The sequence below is a fragment of the Hakea prostrata genome, chromosome 6 (assembly GCF_041222555.1).
Source record: "Hakea prostrata isolate BN-2017 chromosome 6, UWA_Hpros_2, whole genome shotgun sequence".
Lineage (NCBI taxonomy): Eukaryota > Viridiplantae > Streptophyta > Magnoliopsida > Proteales > Proteaceae > Hakea > Hakea prostrata.
In genome coordinates this window covers 34,515,072-34,535,850 of record NC_142605.1, presented here as the reverse complement: position 1 = coordinate 34,535,850, position 20,779 = coordinate 34,515,072, and the positions used below count along the sequence as shown (strand labels likewise).

General features: G+C 35.5%; 2 protein-coding genes and 2 pseudogenes across 2 annotated transcripts; 3 read left to right on the top strand and 1 right to left on the bottom strand.

Annotated features, from left to right (window-relative positions):
• The first annotated feature begins 328 nt into the window (after window positions 1-328).
• Window positions 329-1,320, top strand: LOC149013570 (protein P21 pseudogene; annotated as a pseudogene).
• A 4,512-nt stretch (window positions 1,321-5,832) lies between these two features.
• On the top strand, window positions 5,833-6,921 carry LOC149013569 (protein P21 pseudogene; annotated as a pseudogene).
• A 1,082-nt stretch (window positions 6,922-8,003) lies between these two features.
• On the bottom strand, window positions 8,004-10,096 carry LOC149013568 (beta-fructofuranosidase, insoluble isoenzyme 1-like). The gene is made up of 5 exons (XM_089158446.1): window positions 9,245-10,096; window positions 8,879-9,037; window positions 8,558-8,796; window positions 8,358-8,448; window positions 8,004-8,252 (listed from the first exon to the last, which is right to left on the bottom strand). The coding sequence occupies exons 1-5, from the start codon at window positions 10,094-10,096 to the stop codon at window positions 8,073-8,075; spliced, it is 1,521 nt and encodes a 506-aa protein (XP_089014572.1). The 3' UTR covers window positions 8,004-8,072.
• Window positions 10,097-17,788: 7,692 nt separating this feature from the next.
• On the top strand, window positions 17,789-20,650 carry LOC149013567 (Calcium-dependent lipid-binding (CaLB domain) family protein). Its single transcript, XM_089157967.1, has 5 exons — window positions 17,789-18,004; window positions 18,724-18,789; window positions 18,988-19,114; window positions 19,618-19,732; window positions 20,367-20,650. Exons 1-5 carry the CDS (start codon window positions 17,938-17,940, stop codon window positions 20,427-20,429), a joined length of 438 nt encoding a protein of 145 aa, XP_089014093.1. The 5' UTR covers window positions 17,789-17,937; the 3' UTR covers window positions 20,430-20,650.
• Window positions 20,651-20,779: the final 129 nt, after the last annotated feature.

Genomic DNA, 20,779 nt, shown 5'->3' with positions numbered 1-20,779 from the left:
TACTACCGCGTTAATCTTCTGACAATCTTCTCATGATTTGTTGTTTTCTAGTCCATAAAAACACCTCAGGATTTGTTGTATGTGAGATTAAGCATTTGTTTTAGATTAACTTGACGTAAGATTAGCTAAAATGCAGGTTAGAAAGCTTGATTATACAAAACCCATTTGTGAATGTCCTAATCTTAACCTGCCCAGTCTTCTGTTCTTTCTTTCTTGCTTTCAATGTATTAGTAAAGTGGCTTTGGGTTTCCAAAAAAAAGAAGGAAATGAACCGAGTCAAGAAAATGTGGCGACTACCCAAAGCCGCCACTGTACTATAAAAACCCAACCCCTCTCATACTAACACCACCCACATCGATCTCACAAATCCAAGTCTCCCTACCTGTTCTCAAGATGGAATCCATCAAGAAGCTCATCTTCTCCTTCTTCTTCTCTGGCATCCTCTTCATCACTCTCACCCATGCAACTACCTTTGAGATCAGAAACCAGTGCTCCTACACAGTATGGGCTGCTGCTTCACCGGGTGGTGGTCGGCAACTTAACCCAGGCCAATCTTGGTCCATCAACGTCGCTGCTGGCACAGCTATGGCTCGCATTTGGGGCCGAACAAACTGTCATTTCGACGGAAGCGGCCGCGGAAAATGCGACACTGGTGACTGTGGCCAACTAGTGTGCCAAGGCTGGGGTGTACCACCCAACACCTTAGCCGAATATGCTTTAAACCAATATGGAAATTTGGATTTCTTCGACATCTCTCTCGTTGATGGATTTAATATTCCAATGCAATTCACCCCCACAAACCCTAGTGGTGGCAAGTGCCGTTCGCTCAGATGCACAGCTGACATCAATGGCCAATGCCCTGGACCGTTAAGGACTGCTGGAGGCTGCAACAACCCTTGCACTGTGTACAAGACTGATAATTATTGCTGCAATTCTGGAAGCTGTGGACCTACTGATTACTCTAGGTTCTTCAAGGATAGATGCCCTGATGCTTACAGTTATCCTAAGGATGATCCAACCAGTACCTTCACCTGCACTAGTGGCACTCAAAATTACAGGGTTGTGTTTTGCCCAGGAAACTCTCTCTCTAGTTCTAACTCTTCTCATCCCCTGTTTAGTATTGTTGATGAGAATTAAAAGAAGAGTGATCGATCGTCTTGTGAAGCTATAATAGTGGGAGACCCAGTCATCATCTAATCTATGTGAGAATAAAGCCTCTGGCTGTTTTTCCTGTTAGGTTCCTTTGTGGCCTGTGATGATCAGTTCTGTTCTGATTGTCTTTGTTAGTTAATGAATAATAATTACGTTTCGTTTTGTTTCTATTATCATAGTTACCCTTTAATTTTGTCTTATCCCCATAAGTTTCCTCTTGGGTAATGGATAGACTCGTAGAAGACAACCATAGTCACTTATTGGCCTTTTAGGGCCATTGGTTTGGGGCTGCATGTATCGGTCTGTTATCACAATTAAGTTTAAAGTATTGATATCGAGTATCGTATTGATTAGACGATTTTAAGCAACGTATCATCCTGTATCGAGTATTGTATCATTCTAGGTAATATATTTTAGTTAATTCAATGGAATCGAGATGTATCATATTGGTTTGGTCAAATATGGATACATATCGGCTAGTATCGCATGGTATCGTGGAATACTTTAAACTTTGATCACAAAACCGTGTTGAATCTGCTGATACTGTATCCATGAAATGCACAAAATAAAGGCTCAAACAGTGATTAAAGAAAGAAAGAAAAAATATCCTCAATAAAAAAGTTTCAATCATTTTCTTATTGGGAAACTTTTAGCATCACACTCGGGTCATCATAATCCCCTTCCTTCTTTTTTCTTTTTTTTTTTAAACAGTCAGATCCCCTATTACCATCATCATTTGTTTTAGTTTGTTTTTATTTATTTATTTTTTAATATTAACCCTCTCATTTTAAGTTTAAAGAAACTATTCACAAATCATATCTTCTCAACTTTGTGAGATTTATAATTGGGAGAGAAAGAACTCATAAACTGCAAAGAAAAACAAAGAAATGATTCGAACCTAAGATTATCCATTCAAGGTTATTTTGTCATTTTAATTTTTTTTAACTTACTGACATTAGTATTTAACTGTAAATTTTCCAAATATAGAAGATGTCATTAATATATTTTTGGGTCTCATTATAATTTGAATAACTCAAATGATTGACATCAATTTTAGGGAAAACTTATAGGATAGCATTGAAAAATTCTTGTTTTTGTTGATGAAAGAGAATAAAATTTAATATTAGATATTAGTTGTAGTTACATAATTTGTTTATATCCATAGTTTTCTTACTACCTGTGGAGGATTCACGTGCTATGTTCAAAAATTTTCTTATTATAAATTGAAACAATTGACGTAGTTAGTGTGAACTTAGTTCTTTAATGGGAATCACCGGACCCCCGAGGTTTGGCCAGGTCACTTAGTCCAGTTAAGTTTCTTTGCATATGGCTCCCCTGTAGTTTTAATAAATGATTAAATAAGGACAAGTTAACAGAAACCGTTAATTTAATAAATTTGGTGACAAAAATACCCTCGTTTGGAATTTTTGTTTTTATTTTTATTTTGTTTCGCCCCACAAAGGCCGCTTCAACATCGAATTTCAAGCGATAAGGAAACCCTAGCAGCAATAACTTGCTCTTATCGTTTGAATTCAGTTCAAATCACAACCTCTCAAACCCTAAAAAACATCAAAATGGAAGTCATGAGGAACAAATTTCAAACTTCAATTCGATTATGATCTGAGATGAACCATACCTGGTCTCACCACTAGTTCTTTGAGAAAAAAAATTCAAAACAATGGATCTACAATCCAAAAAAGTAAAACAAGAGCACAAAAACGAATAAAGAAAGTCAAAAGCCAAAAGAAAAAACTGATTTTTCATCGAATGTAGAGGAACGCAACTACGAATCCATCTAAAATAGAAGAAGAAAAAATCGGAAAAAAAAAGCCCGCGAGAAGAAAAAAGACCGCAAACAAAGTCGAAACCGAAAAAATTGAAAATTAGAAATGGGTATATACAGTATCAAAATCCCACAACAAAAGAACCAATTGTCATCTACCCGCGATCTAAAGAATGAAGCAAAGATCCACTTCCAGAAAAATAGCAACCGACCAAGTTGAAACATGAGAAAGGTAACACTTGAAGAGCGGACCCCGCGAGCGAGAGCGGAAAAGAGTAAATCGCCTCATTCTTGTGCGAGCAGAGGACACGGATGGTTTGATCTCCAAAGGGCCACCAACCTCGCGACGGCGAAGTATCCGACCCGACGAAACGTCAAGGGAATCGATGATTGTTTATTATTTATTTATTTTATAGTATTTATTTTAGTAGATTAAAATAAAAAATAAAAAATTCCAAACGAGGGTATTTTTGTCACCAATTTATTAAATTAACAGTTGCTGTTAAATTTGTCCTTATTTAATCATTTATTAAAACTACCGGGGAGCCATATGCAAAGGAAACTTAATGGCTAAAGTGCCTGGACCAAACCTCAGGGGGTCCAGATGAAAATTACCCTTCTTTAATTTAGGCATTACAAAGACCTATTTTAACCATCATCAGGTTGCTCAGTTGATAAAACCAATACCTCTTATAGAGGTTTGCATTGACTTATGTTTCTTTCCTTCTCAAGAACTAGTTGTTTTAATGCCACTAATTGTTTATTTTAAGATTTACCAAAAAAAAAAATTGTTTATTCTAAGAGAGGAGTTTGACTTCTTGGGATGCGGTGGTTGCCGGTAGGGGAAGGTTAGGTGGTTTTCAATGGTAGTGGTCCGGTGACGTGTAGGTAGAAGATGTGAGAAAATTAAAATGGGACTAAATTGGTCATTATACCATAATGACAAATTTTAAATACTTTAAATAAAAGTAAGAGCATTTGGATAATTTCATAATCTATTTTAACAAGAAGTTTAACTGTGAGTAACTTATAATTTACATGTAGGTACCATGTAATTTATAAGATAATAGTCTGCGGTCAAGAGTTTTGCCCCAAATATAGCGGATGTGCCGTGTAATTTGCTATTATTTAAATCTTCCTTAATCCTCAAATGAATTTGATGCTAATTGCAAGAATTTAGCTCATAAAATTATTCAATAATTTCAGTTCTTATATTTGGCTTCTTGTAGGATGCTTAATATCAATTGCTTTGAAGCCAGGTATTATCCCATATATTACCAAATATTTGGAATCGTTGAATTTTTATGGAAAATCCAATGCTGCTGTTGTAAGCACATTCCTTTAATTGGATCCCCTTTGGAATTCAAGACTTTACCAAATGTTATTTCTCAACTATGTGTTGCTAAAGGCCCAAGACGATCCGGAGTATAAAAACTAAGAAGGTAATAGATACTATCTTCAAGTCACAAAAGCTTGTTGACGGTGTAAACTCTACTTTGTTTTATTATTATTATCATCATATTACTCTCAATTGTTGTATCTTATTTTTAAGTTAGGATACTAACTAAGATTTAATAAAATAAAATAAACTAAAATTTATTACATTTTCAAAAACTAAATAAAATCGGGTAAATTTTGAATATGGTTTACCTTTTGGTAATTCTATATTCTGGCTATGCTTTTTCAGATAAAGGAATTGTCAAATGTCAAAGAAGAAAAGTACTCGATGGGGCTGCGTGCCCATTCTTTCATTGCTTAAGGAGTTGGAGTTCTTTTTTTCAGTGGAGAAAACACATATTCTTTGGAGATGAGGGCAGTAGTGATCTTGGACAAATACTGAAGCAGCCAAGCAAGTAGTGCAGCAAGAATGTTTCCAACCAAAAAATTGATTAAGTGGTGTCCATTGCAAAGTCAAGGTTATCCTATCATCTGAAAACCAATTAGACCAAAAGAGAAGTGATCGACATACCTAGTGAAAGTAAGGTATCAAAAGTCCAACCAACTAACATTAAAATGAATAGGGTTCAAACAAAAGACAATCCCAGCGTAGTGTAGACATTTGTGAGCCATGAAAGAGCTATTTCATTGCAAAACAGGTCTATTCTTACTGTTTCTTCTCATATTTTTATATCTACTGCGTTCTTCACGCATGGCGACACATGCAAATGCAGCTGCGTGAGCTGAGCTTACTATTCCACCTGTTAGATATTGGAATTTGGGGTTTGGCTCATAATTATCCAGAGCTTCCTTTAGTAACTAGAATATCTGGTATCTTTCATGGGATGCTTCTACCTTTTCTTTTTAAAAAGAAAACAAAGCCAGCATCTCTTCAAATGGCATAGAAGCGACGTGTTTACCTGTTTGTCCGAAGAAGAGCTCGCTGCACCAAAAAAAAGAAAGGGAAAAAAAAACATCAGCGACGTGTTTTCCTGTTTGTCCGAAGAAGAGCTCGCTGCACTTTGCTTCTGTCTTGCGCCAATTGGATCGAAATGTCGGTTATTTATTTTAAACTGAAAAATATAATGAGTGATCGAGATGAAATATCAATTATTGAAATAATTTCTTGAATGCTATGTCAGTTTTCCTTTGCGTCCTACAATTTAACTCTGCAAAGACGCTTCCATGAGCCTTTTCTACTCATTCTTCTCATATTTTGTGTTTTCTAGTCCATAAAAACACATCAGGACTTGTTATATATGAGATTGAGCATTTGATTAGATTAACTTGACATAAGATAGGCTAAAATGCTGGTTAAAAAACTTGATTTGGTCAACCGGTTTGTCACTTCCCTAATCATAATCTATACCATACCCAGTCTTCTGTTCAACCTTTCTTGTTTTCAATGCATTATTAAAGTATGTTTTGCGTTTCAAAATAAACAAAGGAGAATAACCAATTCAACAAAATGTGGCGACTACCCAAAGCCGCCACTGTACTATAAAAACCCAGCCTTCTCATACTAACACCACCCACATCGATCTCACAAATCCAAGTCTCCCTATCTGTTCTCAAGATGATATCCATGATCAAGAAGCTCATCTTCTCCTTCTTCTTCTCTGGTATCCTCTTCATCACTCTCACCCATGCAACTACCTTTGAGATCAGAAACCAGTGCTCCTACACAGTATGGGCTGCTGCTTCACCTGGTGGTGGTCAGCAACTTAACCCAGGCCAATCTTGGACCATCAACGTCGCTGCTGGCACTGCTATGGCTCGCATTTGGGGCCGAACAAACTGTCAGTTCGACGGAAGCGGCCGCGGAAGATGCGACACTGGTGACTGTGGCCAACTAGTGTGCCAAGGTTGGGGTGTACCACCCAACACCTTAGCCGAATATGCCTTAAACCAATATGGCAATTTGGATTTCTTTGATATCTCTCTCGTTGATGGATTTAATATTCCTATGCAATTCACTCCCACAAACCCTACTGGTGGCGGCTGCCGTTCGCTCAGATGCACAGCTGACATTAACGGCCAATGCCCTGGACCGTTAAGGACTGCTGGTGGCTGTAACAACCCATGTACCGTGTTCAAGACTGATAATTATTGCTGCAATTCTGGAAGCTGTGGACCTACTGATTACTCCAGGTTCTTCAAGGATAGATGCCCTGATGCTTATAGTTATCCTAAGGATGACGCAACCAGTACCTTCACCTGCCCTGGTGGTACACAAAATTACAGGGTTGTGTTTTGCCCAGGGAACTCTCTTTCTTCTTCTAACTCTTCTCGTCCACTCTTTAATATTGTTGATGAGAATCTAAAAGAAGAGTGAGAGATGTATCGTCTTGTGAATCTATGATAGTGGGAGACCTCATCATCATCATCTAATCTGTGTGAGAATAAAGCCCAGCATTAGTTGGGCTGATTTTCCTGTTAGGTTCCTCCTTCGTGGTTTGTGATGATGAGTTTTGTTCTGATTATCTTTCTTAATTAACGAATAATATCGTTTTCTTTTGTTTGTATTATTATAATTACCTTTAATTTTGTCAGTGTCCCCATAGTTTCGCTTTTTTTTTTTTTTTTTTTTTTTTTGGGTGGGCGTGGGGAGTGTTAAGAGCATAATTTCCCTCCTGCATAATGGATAAAAGACAATTGTGTTAAGTTTTGAATTTTTACATGTCACCCACTGTACTAAGGTAAAACCTGGATTTCCCATCATAGTAGTTTAAATTATATGCCATCAACTTGCAAAGTTACAAGTTATTCACTGTTAAGTTTTTGACTTAAATTCTATTAAGTGAATTGTAATTGCAGGGTAGGGGGAAGGTAGAGGGGATTGTCGTTAGCAGTAGAGGTAGTATGGTGATTGCCAGAGGTGGTGGCAGTTTTTAGGAAGGGGGTAGGAAGAAAATGTCCTCCCTTCACCCCCTTTAAGGGTTGAGTATGGGAGGATATTAAATGGGGGTAGTAAAATCATTTTATTGTTTAAAAGGCATTAGGCTTATTTTACAACTCACTTATCAGAATCTGGTGAAGAAAAACTTAACTTTGGATAATTCGTAATTTTACAAGTGGATGACATGTAATTTAAGCCACTATAGTAGAGAACTCAGAGTCCCACCCCATCCTAGTGAGTGATATGTAAAAAGCTCTTAATTTTTCAATCTGTCAAGGCCATCGATGTAATGGTTTGTTATCAGTGATCACAACATTGTGTTGAATCTAATGATTGTATCCATGAAACGTTAGAAATAAAGGTCAAAAAATGAAAGAATAAAAAGGGAAAAAAAGAAGAATATTTCTAAGAAAAAAATTCGATTATTTCCTTGTTGGAAAATTTTCACTCACATCCAAGGCTACCTTTCAATTTATCATTAACAACATTATTAGTCTCAGTTAGTTTTTGTATATCTATTTCCGCTTTATCTCCACGTCTTAAATTGAAGAAAGAAAAAGAAAAAAACCTATTCATGAACCATAACTCTTGAAGTTAGTGAGGATCCACAATTAAGAGAAAAAGAAGTCACAGAGATTAGATAAAGTTGAAGAAATGAGTTGAACATAGGATTTTTCATTGAAGATTTTTCTTGTCTTTTTGAAAAGTTTTATTTGTTTACATCAACCCTCACTTTTATTTCCTTAAGATAGGGGTGTCATTGATTTATTTTTCTCCTAGTGTATCCGAAACTCTTATTAATTAGTTCATCACAGGTTTGTTCATGTTCCATGCGCTAAGTTTCAAGATCTCTATTGTTTGAGTCCCGTTGTTGAAAGCAAGTAAGTGTGCATTTTCACCCATTGCTAGAGTAGGATAAACTCGAGAGGTGATGCAAGTCTTTCCTCCAGCACCAAAACTTTCCACAACAGAATGATCAATCTGAAAATATCAAATAAGAAACAGATATTAGAGATAAAAAAACACTGAAAAAGAAATTTGATATTTTCAAAATAATGCATAAAAAATCTTAGTTAAAAATCATACCAAGCTTCTAAGAGATATCAACCCATTGGACAAATCTACATCCACAAAACCTCCAAATGATGGCTTATAAACTTCTGGCCTTAGTGAAGACCTATGATTTCATACCAAAAATGACAAGAAGAGAAGTCAATAGGAAAGTTAAGCTCCAATATCTTTTGAAGAAGTTTGAAAGTTTTTATCGCATGTTCAAAGAGAATAACCTGCTTTGATCAGAACACATGAGCACCACATGCTTGTTGTTGGCTTTGAAGACCCTAAAGAAAATTGGTAGGTACTCTTCAAGATTTTTGGAAGCCAACGTTAGAAGCCCAAATGGTCCAACCCCACCTTCAACAGTGGCTCCCTTTTGACCACAAAGCTGTTGTGCGTCCACCCAAGCAGAATCAAAAGGCTCGGCCTTGTCTAAATTAGATATGCGGAAGGTAACCTCAACATCAGCCTATTAAGAAAAATAATAATACCATAAGAAATTGGATTTGAGTTAATGAAAAATAGAAGAAGCACTGTAACAAGAAACAAACTTGTGCAGCTGTGATTCTTTGAACTTCATGATGGTCTCCCTTTGTAAGATATAGTCCCTTCAGTTGAACTTTTGATCCTCGTAAAGTTGTGATTTCTTCAATAGGCCATTGCAACAATTGTTTACCAGAACCATCAAGCCACACCTTCCTTGGAATTGTCTGCAAAAAGATAGTGCTTTAAAGTTTGTATATGAACAAGGGTAAACAAAGTGTTCTTATAAAAACTATGAGTCTTAATGTTGGCTTAGATTGAATTTTTTTTGATAGATTTAAAAAAGGAGCAAAAAGAGATTAATTGGATATGAAAATCTCTTTAAGATAAGGAATCTGAATAGTGAAGACATGTAAAAGTGATAAGGTTTCCACCTGAATACCAGCCCATCCTTTGGCAACATCATTTTCCATGGTGTCAGATTCATTTGCCCATCCCCATAAAATTCTTCTATTCTTGCTAGAATCATAGAAAGTCTTTGATGCATAGAAATTTCCATAATCATATCTTAGCCCCATTGCATTATCTGCAGCCGGGTTATCTGGCACATACCGATCTATCTGCTCGAAGTATCTCCCCACTGTATAGTAGTCAAACCTTGTATTATCAAGGCTGACCTTCAATACATACTTCATCAGAAGTTTTTTCATGGATGTCTCTGATTCAAATTTTCCTTGCGAAGTGACTGGATAGAAATCTGGGCACTCCCACATACCAGTGCCAGCTGATGAATGCAAAGGTTGCAGCACCTTCTGCCAATTCTTGAAGTCAATACTCTTGTAGAGCATAGCCATTCCAGTGTTATTTATCCTACTACCAACCAATACCCTCCAATGTCTATCTTTGCCTAACCATGCGGTACTCGGGTCACGAAACTGGCTCGCATTAATGCCATCGCCCGGGACAATCAATGGGTTGTAATCAGGCTTTACCCACTCTTTGAGGTATCGATCAGAGAGGTCCTTTGGCACTGCAATGTTCTGGACTTGTCTGTTTTGCTTATCAACTCCAGTATAGAGCATCACAGGCTTGTTTCCAGGGAGGATTGTGGCTGATCCTGACCAACATCCATTTATATCAAATGGCTTGCTAGGATAGATGGTTGGGTTAAGTGGGGTCCAATTGATTAGATCAGTCGAGACGGAATGGGCCCATACAATGTTGCCCCAGACAGACCCATTGGGATTATATTGGTAGAACAGATGGTAGATACCATTGTAATACATAGGTCCTGTTACATAGAGGAGACACAAGAACTTAAATCAAGACCTAAAACTAAGAACCTTAAATTATAAATGATTCACTGAACAACAAAGAAAACTGGAAAGTACTTCAATTATACAAAAGCCTCACCGTTAGGGTCTGTCAATTTTGTATTTTCCCGTAAAGAGTAACAGCCAAAGCAGTTCAAGAGTACAAAACAAAGAACAAACGTCAGATACTACAATGGAAAGTCATAAAATAGTAATAATATTAAGTTTTTAAAGAAATTATAAATGAGAACATTATTACCAAATAAAAAGATACCTTTTTAAGCAAATTATAATTACATCAAAAGAGAAATACTTTATTAACAAATATAAAATCCAAAAAATAAAAAAGAACATTGAAATAAGACAAATATAACTTAAAAATCCACAGATAAGGAACTGGTGATAAGAACGAAGAAAAGGATCAGAAAACCTCCTTAATATCATCATGAAGCATTAGAATCCTGGAATTTAGATTCCTTGTATTTAAAATTTGAGCCACCCAAAATGGTTCTCTGACTCTAATTTTGGAATACCATTGTTGCTTCTGCAAATTTAAAACGACAGCAGCAACTAAAACAGAGGCGTATCTGATCACCCATATAAAACCAGTTCATGTTTAGCACACAAACCAACCGTTTCTGAAACAAAAGAAAATCTTAATGCAGGGACAGCATCTTTTTTCTCTTCTAAGAGTAGAAAGATTATAAAAGTTAAGAACACGATACCGTTCATCCAGTTCTTTTTAGGTTGAAAATGATATACAGGTCTCTGCTCTTGGCTCACGTTTATGGCCTGGACAAACTGAAACTCAGGAAATACTTGGTGTGATGCTTCAACAATAACCTTCACCTGGTCTATCATTCCCAGTAACAACAAAGAGAATAACACAGCCCAAGCATATTTTAGAATCGCCATTCTTTGATGATCTACAAACAACGAGAAGAAAACCATGGCAGGGCAATGTTATGAGGCAGAACAGAGTTATAAAGAAGCAATGGTACAATGAAGAAGAGAAAGACTACCAGAGGAGACAGGTGATAACAAAGAATATCAGGATGATGAGTGATGGGAAAATCTCTAACCACAGTCACTTAAATAATGATGGGAAGATCGAATTCATCTGGAAAATTATGGAATTAAAGAACGCAATAAGAGCGCAATAAGGGGGAAGATTAATTTATGAAAGCGATTGACTGATTTGACTTGTTGTATCAGAGGTTGCAGATTCTGGTTCGTAGTGTGATTGGGTTTCAGAGATTGGATTAATTTATCAGGATTGGTTTTCTGTTTTTTGGTAAGAAGATAATTACTCAGTCTCTAAAAATCTAATACAACCCAGAAATTTTGTCGGCAGCAAATCTATGAGTAAAACAGGGGGTAGCTTTAAATATTTTTATACTTCAGTGATTCAAATATTAGTCTTTTGTCAAGTGAGCCGACTAGTTGAATTTCAAGCATTGATTTTAAGAATTAATCATAAGTGATGGATTTATTCTCACACATAATATATGGAAATTCAATATTTCCTTTATTCTTCGTGAACTTTAAACTTACTTTCTCTCCTGCAATTTCTCACCGGCTTTCTCTCCTCTTACTTCTTCTTCTTCTACATTTTGTTCATGATTTATATCAGTTATCTATTATGAATTTTTTACCTACATTGTGCTATTATATATTTCTATCCTATTTGAAATCTAAAGGTCAAATACAAATACAAATACTAATCTCTTGTTCATTATTAGATTAGGGTCTGTTTGGTTATGTGTTCATAAATAGGAGATTTATACCTATTTGGTTGTAAAACATCCATGGATTCATGAACTCCAGAAAGTTCAATTTTTTGTTTAAATATGTGAATGTGAGATTTAGACTCATTTGGTTGTGAAAATCCTTAGATTCATGAAATCTAGATATTCATCTTTTTACACTAAAAATGTGAATCTATGAATTTATTAGTATGAGATTTCACCTACTATAAAAGCTCTAAACATTTGTGCTTTCACAAAAATCACGTAGACCAAACAATTTTTCATGATGAATCCATAGATTTCATTCCACAGATTCAAGTTAACCAAACAGTTAATTTTATGAATTAACGAATTAACCCATAGATTTGAAATCTCCAAACTCATGTAACCAAACAGATCCTAAAAGCCATTCTTGGATAGATTTGAGGCTGATTAAACATTTATTCTTTTGAACCATGAATCTCTATATTTGAAATCTCATTTCATTTCAAATCTTTGGATTCATGTAACCAAACAAGTACTTAAGCATTCGTTGAAATTTTTTGAAGTTCAGATTCGTTTTAGAAAAAAAAAATGCAAAAAAACTAGAGATTTTATATAGCCGTAGTTGAAAATTAAGAAGTTGCTATGAAAAAGTAAAAAGTTAAGTGAAGCGTGAGATGAAAATAAGGTTTAATAAATAAAAGAGTAAATTACACGACCCCCCACTATTTTTGGGGTGAAACCAGTGACTATCCACTATTGTCTCATAAATTACATGGCACACATATGCATAATTAGAAGTTACCCAAAGTAAATTTGCTGTTAAAATAGTTATGAAAATTACCCAAATGCCCTTACTTTTAATTAGTTGTTACTTAAATAATTTAAAAATTAAAATTACATAAATGCCCTTTGGGCTGAAAAATTACAAAACCACCACAAGGGCCCTAAAACCACTGTCCCTCTAACATATGTCTCCGGCCAAGTTCTACAGAGAAAGAAGAAGGAAAGAAGACAAATTGAGATTGGAGAGGAAATTCAACAAAGAAAGAGAAAGAGAAAATTTATAGGGAGAAATTGGGGTGCGAAGCCAAAAGACTCTCACACAGTTCCGAAGAACTAGAGGTCACATCCTTTACAATTCCCTATAATTCCTATCTTGGATTGTGACACGTGGCAATTAATTATCCAAGTGTCAGAATTAAAATCCAACTAAGAATTGAATCTCATAAATCCCTAAATTGCCAATGGTGGCTTAGTAGAGTAGTTAAAAGCCCAACCTCCAACAGAAAGGTCCTAGGTTTGCACTCATTGGATGGCACCTATGTTAGTAATATTCCGCTCCCCATATAAAAATCTCTTGTCCAAAAAAAAAAAATATATATATATATAAAATAAAATAAATTCCTAAATTTTCTCACAATTTCGTCTCTCCTCTTTTCTTAAGACTTAATTTTAGGAATTTATTAGATTCAGTTCCTAATTGGGTTTGTCTACAATGTAACACTTACATGTTCATCCACCTCAATTAACTTAGGAGGAAATGCAAGTGCGATGTTCACCAACATTCCATGTAGGGGTGCAATTGGTCCTGGTGGCTCTAACCCACCCTGAGCCCGCATAGGGCCTGGGCACAAGATTTTGACCCTTAGGGCGGGTTCGAGCCAAAATATTATGGCCTTGAATTAGGGCCTAAGACAGGCTTCAGATTACTGTTTGTCAGGTCCGACTTGGCCTGACCCATCCTTGATCCTATCCTTGATTTTGTCTCCGATTATGATATTGATTTTGGCCCTAAATCAAGGCCTAGGACGGGCTTAGGATTACTATTTGTCCCACCAAGCCCACCTGTCCCTGATCCTCTCCTTGACTTTGGCCCTGATCCTAAACCTTGTTTTGGCCCTAATTCCAACTATGGTTTTGTCATAATCTTAAACCCTAATTTTAACCTTGATTTTGTCCTTAATCCCGACCGTGATATTGATCTTGACATTAATCATGGATGTCATTCCAATATTGAACTCCATACTAACCTTGACCCAAACCCTAATTTTAACTCCTATTACAACCCAACCCTAATCAATAATTTGAATGACTAAGGAGGTGGCACTAAAAATTCCATATCTTATAAATGGCAACCATTGACATAGTGGAATCTAGTTTTCTATTTTACGCATCATAAAATACTATTTTGTCGAGTTCGAGTAGACCATGTCCTAATCCTACTCAATATTTGTGCATTTTTCAACATAAAAGCTTATACTTATCATTAAAAAATTATCACTATTTTTTTCAAGTATTCTTTAGAAAATAGATGTAAGTTTGCATATACCAGTTGGAACATTCGCACGTGGACTTTTCTGGGTTTAGGGAGATTAGTATAAAGATTCCCAAGTTATCTTAATTATATATAAGTTAAAAATTAATGACTTTCCATAGTTATCTAATTATAAATAAGTTATAACTTTTGTTTTTTTGTAGCAAAGAAAAATTCATATTAGACTCTCCAGCCGAACGCCAGAAGCTAACAAAGAAGTTTTGCGATACAAAGAGGTGGAGATAGCCACCAAAACCTGTTTGACATAAACAACTTGGAGCCTGTCACAAGGAAATCTACCTGAGCATTAACAGATCTACTAAAATAACTAAATCTAACAAAAGAAAGAGCAGCCAAAATCCATAGAATGTGATGGAAAATGCAGTCCTTTGGCCAATCAAGAAATTAGGCCTAGCCATTTACAGTCTTAACGGCAAAAAGATTGACAAAATCACCACATGTGAAATACAGAGGTCCAAAATAAAAAATAAGGCGCCCCTAATAGCCTCAAGTTTCATAACAAAGCTAACAAACCGAAACTAAATTTTTTCCTTGCGATTAGAAAGACACAAAATACAACTTTTTTCGGAATATTTTGTTGAAGGGTCCCAAGCCACATTTGCTTACACATTGAAGCTATTGTGTGGGGGAGGCGACTCCTTGACAACAACATGGTGGTTTGAGATAGCCGACAAATCAAAATCACCTTGGCTGAATTGAAATATTGAACATCACTAAGCAACCTAGCAAACAAAAAAAAAATCACATAATAGAGTAGCCAATAGAATGACTTTCGTATTTTTATTCTCATTAAAAAAAATGAACGAACAACTACAAATATAATAGATGCAATGCCATTAATAATTATTAAGGTGTTTTTTTTTTTGGGATAATAATATTAAGGTGTTTTTTTTTTATAATTTGGTAAACAATATTAAGGTGTTTTCAAAAATTAAGAAATGATGGATTACGCTCGAATTCATAAGTTCAAATCTATTTACGGCATGTGCCTTGCCCTCAGGGCCTCACCTCATCTTCACACACCCCGCCCTTTTCCAAACCTTGTCCCCACTCCCTTCTTCCTAAAAATAAAATAAATAAATAACAAAATTAATTAAGTAAAGTAATAAAAAGTCAAAATTTCAAATTATTTACCGATAAAAAGTTCCAAATTTTGTCATTTTACGAAAAAAAATCCACCGAATAATTAGAATTTTTTTTTTCTTGGGTAGAAAAGTAATTAGATAGCTTAGAACCGCATTCTTGTTGCACCATACAAATCATGACTATAAAGCTTTATTTGGACAAAAAATGTTAGGGCCTGTTTGGTTACATGAGTCTCGAGATTTCAAATATCTAGAGATTTCAAATCTATAGATTTCAAGTCTATGGAGTTATAATTTATAAAATTAGATGTTTTGTTGTGGAATGAAATTTGTGGATTTATCCTAAAAAATTATTTGATCGACGTGATTTTTGTGAATGTACAAATGTATAGCTTTTTTGAAATCTCTGGATTTCACCTCTTACCCATAGATCTACAGATTCACGTTTTTAGTGTAAAAATGTGAATCTCTAGATTTCATGAATCTAGAGATTTTTACAACCAAACGGGTAAAATTATCAGATTCATGAATCCAGAGATTTGAAATCTCTAGATTCATGTAACCAAACAGGCCCTTAGGGAATGTGGTAGCTGAACGGACGTGTGAATCCCTTAGTTGAACGTTTCTAAATATCTACCATCAGATTTGGTAAACTAAATCTAAATTGTCGAACAATATTTTTAATTTTTCTCTTTTATTTATAGATTAGTTTTGTTAACCTTCTATCACCCGTTGTCATTTAAATGACATCAAATTAAAAAAAAAAAAAAAAAAAAAAAAAACACTTTAATATTAAACTTTTATCATGGTCTCTTTGGAAACGATCAATGAATCTTGGGTGAATCATCAATGAATCTAAGGGGGCGGAGGTTACTCGACTTTATCCAATAACTAAGTAGGAAAAAAAACCCTGGCGATAACGGCTGATCAAAATTACCAGTAAATAGTGGGAAAAATCTTAAACTTTAATGAACGGCTCAAGCTTAATTTTATAGATTTAACGGTAAGATCTCAACGACTGTTCAGTAAAATCAATCTACGCATTCGTTTAGCTACAATTTACCCAAAATGTGATGTGATTTACTCAATGTCCTTTTATTAAATTGTGAAATCATGTCTTCATGTATATTTAATTACTTCTTGTTACATAGAACTACATGTACAAAGCAAGCCTTATTGCATTAGTAGCGTGTCACCCCCACAAATCATATAATCGTGAGATATTTTTAAGTCAGATGCATACAATCGCGAGGTTAATAGTAGAGAAGCTAGAGTACTAGACATTAGAGCCTGGACCTCATCAAAAGCATTACATGATGCACCTAAGGGTATTAATTCATTATAAATAAATTTTTTTTTTTGGTAAAATTTTTATTCAAAAACTTATAAATAAATATTTGACACTATATTCGTATGGGTTCGAATAAATTTAACTCATATTATTACATAGTACGACGCACAAAACAATTCTCATATTCAATATGATATTGATTGATATAGTTCATTTAGATCATTTTGAACATATCATAACCGTCCCATTTATTCAATAATACAACTATTTCATATAGTATGATTTAAGGGGGTGAGATTTCAATGTACGAAACACGGTATGAGTTGACACCGTTAAATGCACCTTTGCTCTTTCTCCAGTGAGAAAAGAAATGCATCGTATCTACTGAGCCAGCAGCCTTGTTGACTTCGACCAAAAATTGTGATTTGCAAGCCGAGATGCGATTGATTGGCTTGCCGTGAACTTAATTATAGGACACGGCTTTGAAGTCCATATCCTCTATCCTATACCCCCTTACCAAGTTTTCCTCTCATAGCCACCTGACATGGGTGCCTAGGTAAGCTTTTTATTTTTGGTGAACCAACATTCATTTCAAAGAACAGAGAAATGACAAGGATTCAAAATTACAAAAATTCAATAACCAAGTAGGGAATTTAGCCAGTTAGTTCTCTCTGTTAAGGTAACTGTTTTCTCAGCTAGAGAATGAGCAACACTGTTGCATCCCCTAGGAACAAAATGAAAACTACAATCCATAAAATAAGAAGAAAGGTGGATGATATCCTCTACAATATTCAAAATATCAACAAAAGTAGGGATTTTAGAATTAATAGCATTGATCAACCGTGAGCAAAAAAAGGAGTCTAAATACTATCTCATAGCGAGCAGCACTCTATACTCCCGTAACGACCTTACAACCACAAATTATGTGGTACTTACAAGTAAAAATAAAAAAGTATTAAAACAAAATTTTATCACTCTAACCCTGTGGGTCTCTTGTAATTCGTGGTCAATAGCAATGGGTGGGGAGAGCACATAAGGGGAGTCCAGGCTCAATCTTATGGGCCCTATAATTTGAGGTCAACAGCCGTGAGAGAGTCGGTCCGGACTTGGAAAAAAGCAGAAAAGGATTCAGGAAGCATTTATTTATTTTTGTTTTGATTTATTAATTCGGAATCTTCGGATTTTCAGAACATTTTACAATCCTATAAATATACTACGCACAGTTTTCCCTCTTTGGCCGGGGAAGAGATACACAGTGGAGAGAAAGCCGAGAAGAGAAGAGAAGAGTTTCGATTCGTTTTATACTCTCGGCTTCGACAATTCCTTTCTGCATCTTCAACCTTTTCGAGTTTAAAAGCAAATCATACAAAATGCCTCAAGGAAAGCTGGAAGTACTACTTGTCGGAGCCAAAGGCCTCGAGAACACTGATTTTCTCTGTACGTCTAATGAAACTCCTACTTAATCGTATTTTGCTTCTAATTTCTCATCTCGATTTTCTTAGATCTTGATTTCTCCTTCTTTTTTCTGTGAACTAAGTAAAGAATTTATATATACTGGATGCAATTAAATCGAATCATTGCTTGTTTCATCTCAATTCCGTCAGATCTATGCTCTGCTTTTATGATTTCATATTTGAATGAAGCATTCACTTTATTTTTGTGGTATCGCTGAATCTGGCAAGAAATTTTGGTAATCTCATTCTCTAAGATCTTATTTTCGCTGATATATTGCAATCAAAAGTTCATCTCTACACGTTCTCCTCATGTTGATGATTAATACGAGATTTTTTTTCTTCATTGATTTTGACTTCTGATCTTTTTCAAGAGAAATGAATAGTTGCAGTGCTTTTTCGAATCTCTGTGCCGATTCTGTGTTTCATTTCATTTATTCTTCCCGCGAAAGGTGGATATTGTCCAGATCTAGGATATTTCACCTTTCAGACACATTATTTGAACTAATATGATCGTTGAATCGCTAACTCTTTGTATTTTCCCTTATACTGTAAATCCCTTGATCTGTTGCCACTGTTCTGTATTCTGTAAAGCTATACACAGCTTTAGATCTTTGTACAAATTGTTTTTTCTCCTTTTGTTTTTTCATACTTGATCTCCAATCTGGTAACTGTGTTTGACGAGGTTTAATTGTTTACGAACAGCTAAAATGGATCCATATGTTCTCCTCATTTGCCGTACTCAGGAACAGAAGAGCAGTGTCGCATCAGGTAAATTTCTAATTGTTTATCGATTATTTAATGAAACTAGACAGATATCAATGCCAATGCCTCATAAGTTGTGTGATCATGCACCTCTGCTCTGGCTTTTCTCAACCGGATTGTAACGTAACTTGGATTCGACGACATTACGTACTCGGCTTCTGTAATTTTGTATCGACTACTGAAATTAAGAGATGGTTGATGCAGGTAAAGGAACTGAACCAGAATGGAACGAGACTTTTGTGTTTACCGTATCAGATGGTGTTACAGAATTGAACCTCAAAATAATGGACAGTGACTTAAGTAATGCGGATGATTTAGTGGGAGAAGCAAGGTGAGTAAACAGGCCTGCAACTATTGGTCATGTCAACCATGTACATTTTATTTTTGGCATAAAATTATGGGTAAATACGAAATATTATTCTCCTCCGTCCTTCAATTCCTAAATTTTTTTCTTTCAATATTCAAATCCTGAAAGGGAAAGGGAGCTCAAAGCACTGCCACCACCATTTCTGCTTCTACTATGCTTTGAACCTTTTGCCTTAAAACAGCATCAAAATATGGAAGAGTGAAACAGTAACGTTGGTAGTAGTATAGAGCATGCAATGTTTTCCTTGACTTGATCTACTCAATGAAACCAAACGGTGTTGATGTAGGAAGGTTAAATAAGCCAAAGTTTTGTCTTGCCTTTAAATTCTTCTTCCACCATGGGTGAAGGGAAACTCGGGACTGACAATTTCTTTTTCTGTTTCTGATGAACATCTCACACGAATACTTCATCTGTTGTTCCAATTCCATAGAAAATCATCTAAAATGTTATTTGATTTTGTTTTGCAGCATTCCTCTGGAGCCAGTATTCATTGAAGGAAACCTCCCGCCAACTCCATACAATGTGGTCAAGGAGCAGGAATACTGTGGAGAGATAAGAATTGGTCTGACATTCATACCAGAGGTAATTCCCCCGACCTCATCATTTATCCTTTAACCTTGGTAAGGCTGTAAGGCTCTGGGATTTAGGCGACGGGATATTTAAATATACTCAGTTTTTTATTCACATTTCCCTTCTGCTACCCTATCACCTCAAAAATGTCCTAATAAACGATGGGGGATGGGATATTGTTTTTGGTGAACGCATATCTAATATTGGCATACGGATCCACTATTTACTAATAGTCTAATATGATAAAAGGTGTAAAAGATATTGATGCCTGTTCATGCATTCTCATTGGCCTATCATATTGACTCTTTATCTAGATGATGATGATCTGTTTTTGTTGTTTTGGTAGTAGGGTGATGATCTCTTGATTGCGTAATAATCTTTTTCCCTCCATATATATGGAAAGTAAAGAAGAAAAAAAGTATATGTGCCTTTCTTTTTTTATGTATGTTTTTAGTAGAGACCGACATTACATGCTTTTCTGATTTTATCTGAAACTACAACAATACTTGGGTGGCCATGAAAGGTTTGCCTAAAAAGTGAGAAGGGTAACACAATGCTGTCTCAGGTGTCTAGCATCTAGGACTTATATATGTTGTGTTATTGGTGGCATGATGTCAAGTGTTGAGGTCTTCTTTCATCAATGTAGGATATCCGCAGCCGGGATTTCGAGCCAGAGGAGAGCTATGGTGGATGGAAACAATCTTCTTAACTAAAAAAGTATATCTGAATTTTGTTTATCATTTTTCTTGATTTGGGTGGGTAACTAGCAGGTTTTCATGGGTTGTTTCTTTGCTAAACTCTTGATGCTATAATGCATAAACAGTCTTGCGGTTGTTTCTATGTTAACTCTTGATAACGTAATGCATAAACAATCCTGCGGTTTACATTTTAATTTAACTTGTTCTCCCATCATCTTTCGGAAATCATCAGGCTTGGACTGTCTCAGAAGAAATTTTGACTGAGTAATTAACATATACTTGGTGGTAAGCTTATTATAGTATCATCTATAATTCTCACCTCTTACAATTTCCTATAATTCAACTCTAAATTTTCTTCCAA